Here is a 12,938-nt window from a genome sequence, read left to right as displayed (position 1 = left end):
TTATTGGAGTTTGCCTTTTCATGAGATCATATAGTGTCTACGATTCACCTATCGACTAACCATCTATCTTTATAAACTATTAAGTATCATTTGGAATTAGACTAGAATTAGGCTATTTTGAAATTGATTTTTTTTTGTTCTTTCGTATCTATTATGATTAGTTGGCGGAGGTCACAATGCTTAGCCTCATCAACTACAATATGTGTGAGTGAGGCTCAATCATTGATCTATATAGCTATCTGACTAACCTTAACTAAATGCTCATTCAGTAAAATCTTTCTTCTTACCTATTGAAATAAAAAGTAAATTTATTTTCAAATCGACCATTGTATTCCATTCGAAAGGGCGAGTAATTCATAAAATCCACCTGTTATTAATTCCCAAACAAAAGAGAAAGAAAACCAAAATCATTAAACAAACCCCATTGTATTAATTTTGCACCTAAAAAAAACCATATTAATGGCTCATGACTTCATGAGTCATGAGGTTGGGTAGTTTATAGTTATCCATTGAGTCTAACTTCCAAGAAACTCCTACCAACCACAAACATGATTAAATTAAATGTTAAAATTAAATGTTAAAATTAAATATTAAAAATTCGAAAACCAAAACAGAAAAATCCCTCAAAAAGAAAGTGGCGGTATCTCCAATGATATGATGTAAACAAATGATGATTTTGTGATTTAATTTCGTGGACGGAACCAACATACAACTAGTTTAGTTGTCTTCAAACATAAGATTAAAGTCAATCTTGTTTTTTAGGGGACAACGTTTGATTTTGATCGAATAATCTTTTTATCCTCACATAATATTCCGTTCTCTTCGCCTCTTCACATTTCATACAAAATCTCATTAATTCATTCATCATCTTGGCATCACTCCCTTCTCAAGTAAGTTTGCCAATACCCTTAACAATTATATTTCATGAATCTTTTTTCCCATTAATTTCTTTGACTTTCGATTTAATTTGAAAAATGGGGTTTATTTTTCAAGTTTTGATCTGGGTTTGGTGTAATTAGTTCTGTTTTTCTTGTTTGTGCACTTTCTTTTGATGATTTTCATTGATTATTGAGCTTTAATTTCTTATTGGGGTTTGTTCTTGTTTGTGCATTAATGTTTCGTATGATGTTCTTGATTTGTCATTGATTTTCAGCTTTGATTGGTATTGCAGGCAACATTGAGTCTTTGATTCTTGTCAAATTGAATAATTTATGAATCGACTTTGGTTGCTTGAGAAGTTCAATAGGGTTGAACTTTTGTCTAATAATAATAATCAGGGAGTTGTTTACACATTAACTTTTCATTCTTGTGGGGGAATTATTGAGTCCTTGAAATCATGAATGTGGTTGGGAAAGTTGGAAGCTTAATAACCCAAGGTGTATATTCAGTAGCAACCCCTTTTCACCCTTTCGGCGGGGCGGTTGATATCATTGTTGTTCAACAGCAAGATGGGAGCTTCAGGAGTACACCTTGGTATGTACAATTTGGTAAATTTCAAGGTGTTTTGAAAGGTGCTGAAAAGGTGGTTCGAATTAAGGTGAACGGCGTTGAAGCTAGCTTCCATATGAATCTTGATAATTCAGGTGAAGCTTATTTTGTAGGGGAAGTTGATTCAGGTGAGAGCAGTGAGAAAATCCGTTTGTTGAATGAAGAGAGGGAAGCTATTCGAGCTCATAGTTTTAGTGTAGATAATAGTCAGTTTAGTATTAAAAATGACAATGTCGATAATTTGAGGCTGCAAAGCACTCTGTCTGACCCTGGAATCTTGAGGGAAGATTTTTCCAACTTCAACAGGTTAGAAAGGAACGACTCTGATGCGTGTAGGTTTTATGATTTTCAAGATGATCAGTCATTTGATGACTCAGTAGATTTGGCATCTGAGTATGGATCTAGTCGGTACGACCCTATGGATGCTGTGGAGAATTTTGTGGAAGCACAGGTCTCGGACTCGGAAATGGTGTTGGTGAGTGTAGATGGTCATATTTTAACAGCACCTATCTCAGCAACTGAACATGACACTGAAAATGTACCATTGGATACACCCCAGTTTCATCTAGGGCCAGGTAAAGGTAGGGAGTTTACTGTCAGTGACACTGCTTGGGATTCCGAGTATCTTAATGATCTTGAGGGCTCCTCCTTTATACCAGATTCCGTCATTAACTCCGAAGAAAATAAAAATACTGTTTTACAAGAGGGTCTTGATCATGCTGTTATGATTGAGGAACATTCATGCCAAGATGAACAGTCAGAAGTATGCCAAGATGAGGGCTCCAACAGCATGGATAAGGAAAACGGAGAACTTATGCATAAACAGATTTTGATTGCTCGTGAGGATTCTGGGAAGAGTGATTGCCAAGGTGAAGAATGTGGAGAAGGAAAATATTTGCATGAAAATGGAGTTGAGGACACTCATCTTCCTGAATCTCAGGATGATGATAAGAAGGGTGGACATGAAGATGAAGTTGATAATTATGTGCCCATTAAAACTGAAGATGCATCTTTTAGAACCAAGAATGAAGATAAGTTCAGGAGCTGTTTAGATTTTACCAATGTGGCAGTTGACGATGCCTCAGACAGTGAGGGGTCTCCCTTGGGTGCCCGACTAGAAGTTAATTTTACAGAAGAGAAGTCTTCACAGAACAATGAAGTATCAAATAAGGCTGATATTCAAAGTACACCAGAAAGATTAGGTGGTGATGGATCAGATATTGATTGCAACAGTCGAAGTATGGTGGAGGCTGAGGCAGACGATGACTTGGCACCTGTTGCTATAGATGTAACTAAAGTATGTGAAAGTGAGGATAGTGACCGTACTGGTGTAGAAGCTAATGGTTCTGATTTGACACCTATTGGAAACACAAAAGTATGCAAGGATGAACCAGTAAGAATGAATTCATCAGTCAAGAGTGATACTTTTAGTAACGGGGGAAATGTCTCTGAAACCATATCAATTAGTAGTGAAGACCCTAAATCACACACCAGGAGTTCATCTGAGCAGTCTGAAGCAAATATAAACCCAAGTAAGGCAGGCACCTGTGGTGATTTCTTTCTTGACAGCACATTTTTTAATTGTTTTTCATTACTATGTTTTATCATTTTTCTCCAGTGTATAGTGATCTCTTTTTTCTACAAATTTCCTTGAATATCTGTCACTTCGTGTAATTTTAGTTTATTAATCAAACCTTCCTCTTCCTATTTTCTGCCATAATTGATTCTCAAGCTATGTTAATTCGTAGCAAATTAATACCTAATGGGGAAGATTGAAGGCTTGAATATAGCTATAAATTGCTGATGCCTGATGGCGTCTTCATAGCTGGTCTCTCTATTTTCCCTAATGGAGGGAAGGGGAAGGCAGATTGTGCCTTGTTTGAAAAATTCCACTTTCGTGAGGTGTAAGTTTTATGAGAATCCTAGCCTCAATGAAGTATTACAAATTTAGGCAAATCTTCATCTCAACTTCTTTGACTTATGGTGGCCAACCATGACTTCCAAAAAGGCAAAAACAGAGAGATGGAGAGTTAAGGTTAGTTGAAAATTCTCCATGAAAGGGAAAAGAATCTCAATGGTGTTTTAGTGTCTGAGGGTAACATTTGTTTTGTTTACTTACAGTGGCACAGGAACACAAAACTGAAGGGTACCGTGTTTTCAAAAACTTTTTTATCCGTGTACTAGATGGAAAAATCAACAGTACAAGGGTACTATATAGAAATTTCCTAGTTATTCTTTGTGATTTCATTTTTTGGTGTACCAGTAAGGCAAAGTATTCAGTAAAAATAAGCTTTAATCAGTAATTATCAGTTATGATAAGTATAAATCAGTTATAATCAGTTTTTATTATAAAAATAAGTTGTAATCAGTAAAAATTAATTCACTTCAGCGAAAATCAGTTGAACTGAACCGGACCTAAGTCTAAGTCAATCATGAAAGCTGCTATATCTTTACCATACACCAATGCCTGTATGGTCCGATCTCATAAACAGCTATATGCTGCAAGCATGTCTGGGGATCAACACCAGGAATTCAGCATGCTCCGGAGTTATGAAAACAATCTCAACTAGCTGTGTGATTTCGTCTTTTTTTTACTAAAGAGAGGCCTTACTATTATCATCTCAAAAAGAAGATAAGGAAAAAGAAGAAATCCAAGACTTATGTCTTATTCATGTTTGCAGCTAAGTCACTATTGTTACATAGATATGCAGACATACAGACTTGCAGCAATAGTTGTTTTTCATTCCTTGAGTTTCCACTCCAAAGTCCAAACCCTTGCCACCTTGGCTTCTAAATGTCATGATGCTAGCACATCTACTGATCTACATATATTTTTGTATTATGATGTGCCCTGCTCCCTTATTATAGAGTGATACTGTTCCAGTTATCATGTTGTCCTTATCTCTCTTATAAATATAAAAAAGAAAAGAAATTACATTCTTCAAAAGCTTTAGGCATCGTGGTCTATTAACAGCATAATTTTTAAGCTGTTAATATTTTTTTGGATTTTGTGAAAATAAGCATTAACATGTAAAACTTTCTTCAAGGCCAATGTTCACCTAGTTAAACTTTTCCTGTTTTTGTTCTTATATGTGTGCTTTATGGGCAGTTGTGATGACTGATTGACGTGTACATTTGCTTGCAGCAGTAGAGATCTCTCTTTGCCGCCACCTACTTCGTCCAGGAATGGGATTAAGTGCTGCTGATGAAGCTTTTAATTCTCATCGAATATCTGAGGAAGATTTTAGAAGTATAGCATCCTCAGTAATTAAGAATGAAAACCTTGTCATCAGATATAAAGGGAAATATTTACCGTGGGATCAAGCTGCTCCTATTGTCTTAGGAATGGCTGCATTTGGTTCAAGTTTTTCCATCGAGTTCAAAGATGCAATACCAATCGAAAAGGAAGTTACTTTAAACTTAGGGGTTCATGATTCTGGAAGTCCTTCTGGCCGCAGATGGAGGCTTTGGCCAAATCCATTTAGGAGGGTGAAGACACTTGAACGCACCACTAGTAACGCCTCAGAGGATATCTTTGTTGACTCTGAATCTGTTTCACAGAGCCCATCATCCATTGACCGGACTCCAATGTCTCAGAGTGGTACTCCGTTATCAGCAACTAGTTCAAAGTCCGTTCACAAGAAAATTATAAGGACTAACATCCCCACTAATGAACAGATATCATTATTGAATCTGAAAGAAGGTCAAAATGACGTGACTTTCAGTTTTAGTACCAGGGTCCTTGGATTGCAGCAGGTTTGCCATATTTGATTTTTCTTTTTCCCGTTATTTTTTATGAAAAAGTGAGTTGGACCTCCATTTATAAATTGTTTACGTTCTTTCTTGTTGAACAGGTTGAGGCACATATATATTTGTGGAAGTGGAATGCGCGAATTGTTATATCTGATGTGGATGGGACAATTACTAGGTAAGCTTTCCTTTGGTCAATGAATATATTTTTAGCCGCAGTTTGTTCAAGGTTTGTTCTTCATCTCTTTTTGACAGAAATCTGGGATTTAAAATTTGGACTATCTTAGACATTTGATGTTCAGAACTTGTCTGATAAAATTGTGAGCTTTGTAGTTTAGACTTTAGAGGGATGTTCAATATATTGCAGAATAGTCAAAGCAAACTAACAACATTGTTATTAAGTTATTAACTACTCTGTATATCAGTGTCACACGGACTTACACCCACGGGTAGCCATACTCATGGGGCTTTGTGTAGATCCAGTTCTATGGTTTCCAAAAGAGTTTGTATACAGCTAAGCCATATATTTCTTGATGCAAAATAAGGTGTGTAAGGATCTACTGCTGGATGGAGATTCTGATTTCTTCTTTATATGGAAATTTGGTTACATGCACAGCATGAAGTAGAGACTTAGGAGTGAATTACGTCTTTGTTTGGTTGAATCTAAGTCTCTAAGATAGCATGGGAATTTCAAATTTCATGGAAGTTAACAAAGTCCCACTGTTTGATTGAGGAACATCCATTGATTTGGATGTTCCATGTTTAGCACTTTAGCTTACTTTTCCCTTGAGTCATGGTGGAAGTTAACCGAAGATCAAAGTACAAACAGAGTAAGAAGTTCCTTAAATACAAACCGTATAGATTAGTCAAGATCGTTCCATTACATAGGAACTTCTGTAACAGAATTTGAATTTTCCAATCTCCAAAAGACGCTCTTTCACATGTGATTTGAAAAAGCATCACATCTTTCATAGACTATTATGTAGTCATTATGTATAGGAAATTAGGAATACGTTCGAGAAAGTATATTGTTAACTTTAATCTAAAACATATGCTAAAATTCACTTGAATTACAATACTAAAGTGGAAAAGTTTCCTGTCCTTTCTCAATGCGATGGCCGCGAAGCACCAGGGGAAATATGAGGGTAGTTTGTTAAATTTTATTCAGAGTATTGGAGCTTGTTTTTAATGATTAACATATGACTGCTGACTAGTATTTTGAACTGGACCACCCAAGGCCTTTATCCCAATCTTATGCTGACATTACCGTTCTTTATGTGGCTTGGTTTCTGGAGGGAAGAGGCTGGGTCCTTTTCTGAATCATGGGAAGACTAAAAAGAGTGACTGCGTTATTCTTGATAATCTTATCTCATTCTTCCTTGAGCATTGGGTAAAGGGGATAGAGATAACCACCTTAACATTGAAGTTAGGAGACAGCTAAATCTCTATTTTCTTCTACAGTTCTACTTACCAACAAACATGTGGGAACAATTTCACAAAGTATGTCTGGAACTCTGGATATTAACTAAACATCTTAAACAGTTGATCTTATTATTTATTTCTTTGATAATCTCTCTTCAACCAATTTGTGAGATGCATCATCCATCTTTCTATTCATCGGGGAGAATTTTCAATTTACAGAACAGATAGTATTCTTTACGGTAAAATCAAGTCTTTCTGTCATATCTTGGAAAATTAACTGTGTTTTTTACTTTCTGAGTTTCTGGGACACCAACAGAGAAACCCTGGTTATAACCTCTGACCTTAACAACTCAACTATTCCTTCTTTGTGAACATATTGTCAGCTAATGAACTGAATCCAAGTATGATAAATCTGAGAATACTTCGTAGCTGTCATAGTTTAACTCGTACACGCAAAACCTAGAAGTTGAAATTTGCAGGCTCACTGGAAATGAACTTAGTGGATTAGTTTGGATGTTACCTGGTTTCATTTGCGGTCTTAGTATGGGTTCAGATTATGGTATTTGATTTTCATTATTTGGTATGAAACCTCAGAACCCATAAGCAAGTTTTTCTGGTACCGCCAGTCTGCCACTGCTAGGTTTTAAGTTGGCTCGCCTTAAAAAATGTTTCAGCTGCTCAAGTTTAGTTTTATTCATCTTTGTGTACCTTTTTTTGCCTCTTTTAATGTATGATCTTTCTTCTATGACTTATTTGATCTGTTGCCACTCGCGGTTCAATCATTATTATAAACACTGGCCAAATTCTTCTTCTTTCTCTTTCTCTTTCTCTTTCTCTCTTTCCCTTTCTTTTGCTTTTTTTTTTTTCGGGGTGTGAGGGGGGAGGCTGAGGTTTAAGATCTTTTTACTTACATTTAGGCTTTAGCCGTATGAAAAAGCAGGAGTCTTGTGTCAGTAGGACTTGCAGTTTCAAAGTCTGATATGGAGCGTCTCATCATGCTCTGTGCGTACGGATATGTCTTATTAGTTATTACTACTTCTGTGATGGTTGACATAAACAATAAGAAAAGTTGTTGAATCAGAATCCAAGATATGGATGTCAGTTTTTCTCCCCTTGTTGGACGATCAATCATTTTAACAAAGTTTCGGATTAGACTTTGAATTGTCTTTTTTTTCATACAACTTATCAATTGGCTCTTTTTTGTAGTATGATTCTGATCTGTGACTCTTATTTCAGATCTGATGTTCTTGGTCAGTTTATGCCTCTGGTTGGTAAGGACTGGTCGCAATCTGGTGTGGCTCGCTTGTTTTCTGCCATTAAGGTAACATTAGGCTCTAAAGGCTTGTTCTTTTGCACCCTTTCTCTCTCTCTTTATGGAATATATGTTGAATGATTTTCCATGTGTAACAGGAGAATGGATATCAGCTGCTCTTTCTGAGTGCACGTGCAATTGTCCAAGCTTATTTAACTAAAAGCTTTTTGTTTAACCTAAAGCAGGTATGTATTTCCCTGTCAAATCTGGTAGCACTTTTATGCTTGCATTTGTCTTTTCCCCAATGTTCCCTTGATTGAAAACTGTAGGCCGGTGAGTTATTTATCAGTAAAATTGATACAAACAGTCCCAACTATCGACGTCCTTCTTTAAACAGTCCCACTTATCAATTAACTTGGACTGGTCCTAAATTTTTATTGTATTTTTATGAGAGCGATCTTTGACAAGGGTGGCTTGCTATAGTAGGTAAAATTGATGTCGCATGTCAATCACGTGACTTTTAATAATTCTTCCCTTGTCTTTTTTGCCTTTTCCAGTTTCCCTCTATTCCCATTCTTCATCTTTTCCATTCTCGGTTCATTCATTTTTTTCCCTCCTTCCTCACTCAACCTTCTCCAATCACCTCTTCAAAAAATTTCTAATCTTCCTTTTTACTGGAAGCAACAATTAGTGATGGTGACTGGTTATGGATATTCATCAACCTCAAGGGTAAATCAAATTGGCGGCGAAGTGAAACGTCACCACTAGGGGTGTCAAATCGGGTCATCGGTTCGGTTTCGGTTCGGGTTCATCGGTTCGGGTTGAAACCGGTTCATTTTGCTATCGGTTCGGTTCGGGTCGGGTTGAAAAATAAACGGTTCGGTTCGGGTTCGGGTTATGTAGTGCGGGATCATATCGGGTCGGGTTCATACCGGGTCGGGTTCATATCGGGTCGGTTTCATGCCGGGTCGGTTTCATATCGGGTCGGGTCATATTTGGTTGGGTAAAAAACGGGTTAAGTCGGTTTCATATCGGTTCAGTTTATAATCGGGTCGGGTTCATATCGGGTCGGGTTCATATCGGATCGGGTCAGATCGGGTCGGATTGTAGTCGGGTTGGGTCAATTCGGTTCGGTTCGTTAACGGGTTTAGCTGGATTGTAATCGGGTCGGGTTCATATCGGGTCGGGTTTATATCGGGCTGGGTTCGTGTTTAGTCAGATCAATTCGGATACAAATTACAAAAAATGTCGGGTTATTATTAAAATCACAATTTTCAATGCGCTTATATTATAATATCTACATTATTGAAGCAAAGTGAAAAGGTAAAAGAGCCCATACAATTTGATTACGTGATTTATAACTAATGTTTTTTTTTTTTTGACGAACAGCTAATGTAGTAATGTTCACTATCCAATTAATTTCATGTTTTCGAACAGCTAATGTCGGTTTGTTATCGGGTATCGGGTCTTAATCGGGTTAATGTTTTCGAGACGGTTCGGGTTCGGGTTAAATATTATCGGTTCGGTTTAGTTTCGGGTTCCAATTAACGGGTTATTAACGGTTCGGGTTCTTAACGATACGGATTAACCCAGCGGGTTCAACGGTTCGGGTTGAGAATTGACAGCCCTAGTCACCACAATATTACTGCAAATTGAGAACTGTTGAAGTTGGTTTGATTATTGGGATTAGAGGAAAGTACATCTGGGTTTGTAATAATTGGTGATTCAATTGAATTGGAAAAATATACCATGTTCATTTTCTGAATTTAGATTTGTATGATTTGGAAATTAAACTGAATTGCCTACTGGGTTCAATTTTCCATCTTTATCTCATTCCCTTTTTTGTATTTGAATTGAGAATAATGTGCTTATAAATTGATGGATTTGTGAGAAGAAGAAAAAGAGATTATCAAAGAATTGGAGAGATAATTAGGGGTGGCAGGGTTTGTTTACAACCTCTGATGATTCTTTGGCATAAGAGGATCTATTGTTAGATGGATCAAATACCTTATATATGCTCTCACTGCACTAGCACTCTCATAAAACACACCAAAAAGTTTAAACTATTTAGAGAAGGATGTCCATAGTTGAGGTCGGTTTGCATCAAATTTCCTATTTATTATATTAGTTTATATAAGCAGCGATGCATAGAGGCCTTGGAACTTTAGATCTTTATCAACATTAGTCTTCTCTCCTGATTTTCATTTTTATATTCTAATATAATACTTCCTCCGTCTTTTAATACTCGCAACGTTTGGACTTTTGCCACTATTCATATAATCTACTTTGACTATTTGTAGTGTTTTTTGTATAAGATAAAACATAGTCATGTGGGATCTTGTTAGATTCGTCTCAATGTGTATTTTCAAAATATCAACTTTTTATAATTTTTGCATAAAGAGAATTTAAGAAATAAATTATCAAAGTTGTGCATTGGCATGCGTGAAACTAACAAACGTTGCGAGTATTAAAAGACGGAGGAAGTACTTCGTAGTTATTTGTCACATAAAAGTGGTTTACTATTCTCGACTTTCTTGTATCCTTCTGTTAGTGTTATTCGTTATGGAATTTGGTATATATAGGCCTCTGCCATCTTACTTCAAAGTTTTTACTACTTACAGGATGGAAAGACACTGCCAAATGGACCTGTTGTTATTTCACCTAATGGATTATTTCCTTCGTTATTCCGTGAAGGTAAATAATTCTCTTGTTGGTCATCATAATGTTATTAGCTTTCCTTCTTTTTATATATTTTGAATAGTTGAATGAGAATTTGGGCTGCTTAGTTTCTGAGTTCTGATTATTGTCCACTACAAGTGGATAACCCAGATCTGACTTGTGAAACGGGATTGAAATCAAATTTCCGAGTCTCTGACTGGAACCCGTAATCACACTCAACCTTGAGATTATGGAAATGTACCATCCATTACTAACTGCTTAACCATCACATCAAGATTCTTCTCGCCTCTGTAAAACACCCATTGGTTACGCCGTATCCAAATAGTTTTTAAGTATACACCTCAGAAAAAGCAATGTGCTACATTATAGTCTTCATATATTTTTTTTCTTTTCTTTTGGTAGCTACTGCAGCAGTCTGTAGCCACTTCCATTCTTCCTCACTTATAAGTTGTGTATAATCCTTCAAGAGATGAAACCTGCACGTATCTCATTGAAGAATTGACAGATACATATTGTTTGGTTAATACACTCTTAAGTTCAGTGATAAACTGGTATAACCAAATTGAATCAGTCTGTCCATAGTTGCAAGGTTTTGGTGCAAAGCGGCCACAAGTTAGATCTGTTAAATGCACAAAGTTTAGCTACAATAACTTTCTTCTTACTTCTGCAAAAGTGATTCTTTGATGTTGTTATATGAGTCTTTAGTAGAGAATATCTGAGATTTCATCAAGGACTGCCACCCCTTAGATCTGGTTATCCACTATTCTATAAGGTAACAGCTGATGTTGACTTTTTGGTGTCTCCCCTGTGAAATACCTATACGTACTATCCCTGTCAGGTTAATAATATTTATAAATATATACCGAATAGTATTTTATGGAATATGTAACGTTCCTATACTTAATAGTATAAATTACAATATTTATATAAAATGTCATTCATGTATCGCGTGCATAAACACTAGTCACAATATATTGTTACGGCTGAGGGTTTTAATAGGGGCACAGTAGAGATGCCATTTCCTCTGTATAGTAGGACTAGACTTGGCTTCTTGAAGTTAACTTGTCCTTGAAACTCAGAGCCCGCAACATTTCTTCTGCTATAGTTGCTTTGTTCGTACACATACAGATTTGCGTATTCTTCTACAGCTATTTAACTCCTCACTAGATCTGTACACCTTTTATTTAGAAAAGGGAAGTTAATTTTCCTTTCTGATTTAACATATCTTTATTCGATGATTGCAGTAATCCGAAGAGCTCCTCATGAATTCAAGATTGCTTGTTTGGAGGTAAAAACTTACTAATCTTCGTTGAATGCGAAATCTTCGTAAAATATTAGTTTTTAAAAGGAAAATGAAGTCCTTTATCTGTGATCTCATCAACTTTGACCTGCAGGATATCAAGGCACTGTTTCCACCGGATTACAATCCATTCTACGCGGGATTTGGGAACAGAGACACGGATGAGCTTACTTACAGAAAGCTTGGAATTCCAAAGGGGAAAATCTTTATAATCAACCCAAAGGTAGTATCTTTTGTAAACATGCTTGGTATACTAGTAAAGCTGTCAAAAAGTAATGAACTAATATCAACTGAAACTGACAGGGTGAGGTGGCAATTAATCATCGTATCGATGTGAAGTCGTATACATCATTACATACTCTAGTCAACGATATGTTCCCACCAACATCAATGGTCGAGCAGGTAATAATCGCCATTACCATATCAAAACCGAAAATTTCTGAGAGTAATAACCATCTTCTGACATACTTTTTTACTTGATAAATTTATGTACAGGAAGACTATAATTCATGGAATTATTGGAAGATGCCAATGCCAGATATTAGCATATAGAAAGCAGACGGCTTAATGGCTCTTTTGAAGCCAGACTTAATCATTTTTCAACAGGCAATTGATCGAAACTAATAGAGGCTATTAGAATATGTAGCATTGGGTGATTACCAGATAGTTGCATTCTTTGTTGTATCGACGTTTTTGCAGGGATCTTCAAGGCAAAAGCATCTGAAAGCTCATTCATATCGTGATCGTGGCTGTTAACTGTAAATCTGTATGTTGTAATGTTCTTTGTTGTAGTTTTCTTTGTGATAGATACAGTCACTGCACCTTCTGTTAATAAGGAAGTTAAATTTTTTAATTTTGATACGCAGGATTATTCAGCTTATAATATAGGTTCTCATTCCTTTCTGTTCTGTAGCAGTAATTTGCTTTCGCGTAATTTGACATAAACATTGTATTATTGGCTACTTAAAGAAAATGTCTTCAACATGTTTCTTGGCAAATTATAACCTTCATCCGTTCTACATTTTTTTTTGTTTACTTTGGCTATTA

The 12,938-nt window shown here is 36.2% G+C and overlaps 1 protein-coding gene across 2 annotated transcripts; it reads left to right on the top strand.

The window, feature by feature from the left end:
* Positions 1-586: 586 nt before the first annotated feature.
* On the top strand, positions 587-12,794 carry LOC110786694 (phosphatidate phosphatase PAH1). Of its 2 annotated transcripts, none has more exons than XM_021991263.2 (11): positions 587-890; positions 1,172-3,020; positions 4,637-5,244; positions 5,343-5,416; positions 7,897-7,981; positions 8,071-8,157; positions 10,534-10,606; positions 11,836-11,879; positions 11,986-12,114; positions 12,195-12,293; positions 12,387-12,794. In XM_021991263.2, the coding sequence occupies exons 2-11, from the start codon at positions 1,337-1,339 to the stop codon at positions 12,441-12,443; spliced, it is 2,940 nt and encodes a 979-aa protein (XP_021846955.2). In that variant the 5' UTR covers positions 587-890; positions 1,172-1,336; the 3' UTR covers positions 12,444-12,794. The 2 variants fall into 2 exon arrangements, with proteins under 2 accessions (XP_021846955.2, XP_021846954.2); XM_021991262.2 differs by having other exon boundaries at positions 588-890; positions 4,634-5,244.
* Positions 12,795-12,938: the final 144 nt, after the last annotated feature.

This window comes from Spinacia oleracea, chromosome 1 (assembly GCF_020520425.1).
Source record: "Spinacia oleracea cultivar Varoflay chromosome 1, BTI_SOV_V1, whole genome shotgun sequence".
In the NCBI taxonomy this organism is placed as follows: domain Eukaryota; kingdom Viridiplantae; phylum Streptophyta; class Magnoliopsida; order Caryophyllales; family Amaranthaceae; genus Spinacia; species Spinacia oleracea.
Note: the sequence above shows the minus strand (reverse complement) of the source record. Positions and strands in the feature narration are given on the sequence as shown.

What these genes read in the sequence shown, in the direction of transcription:
- LOC110786694 (XM_021991262.2), top strand. Translation starts at nt 1,337, where the DNA reads ATGAATGTGGTTGGGAAAGTTGGAAGCTTAATAACCCAAGGTGTATAT. An exon ending in GCTTGTTTTCTGCCATTAAG is followed by an intron (nt 7,982 to 8,070) that starts GTAACATTAGGC and finishes CATGTGTAACAG; the next exon opens with GAGAATGGATATCAGCTGCT. An exon ending in CAACATCAATGGTCGAGCAG is followed by an intron (nt 12,294 to 12,386) that starts GTAATAATCGCC and finishes ATTTATGTACAG; the next exon opens with GAAGACTATAATTCATGGAA.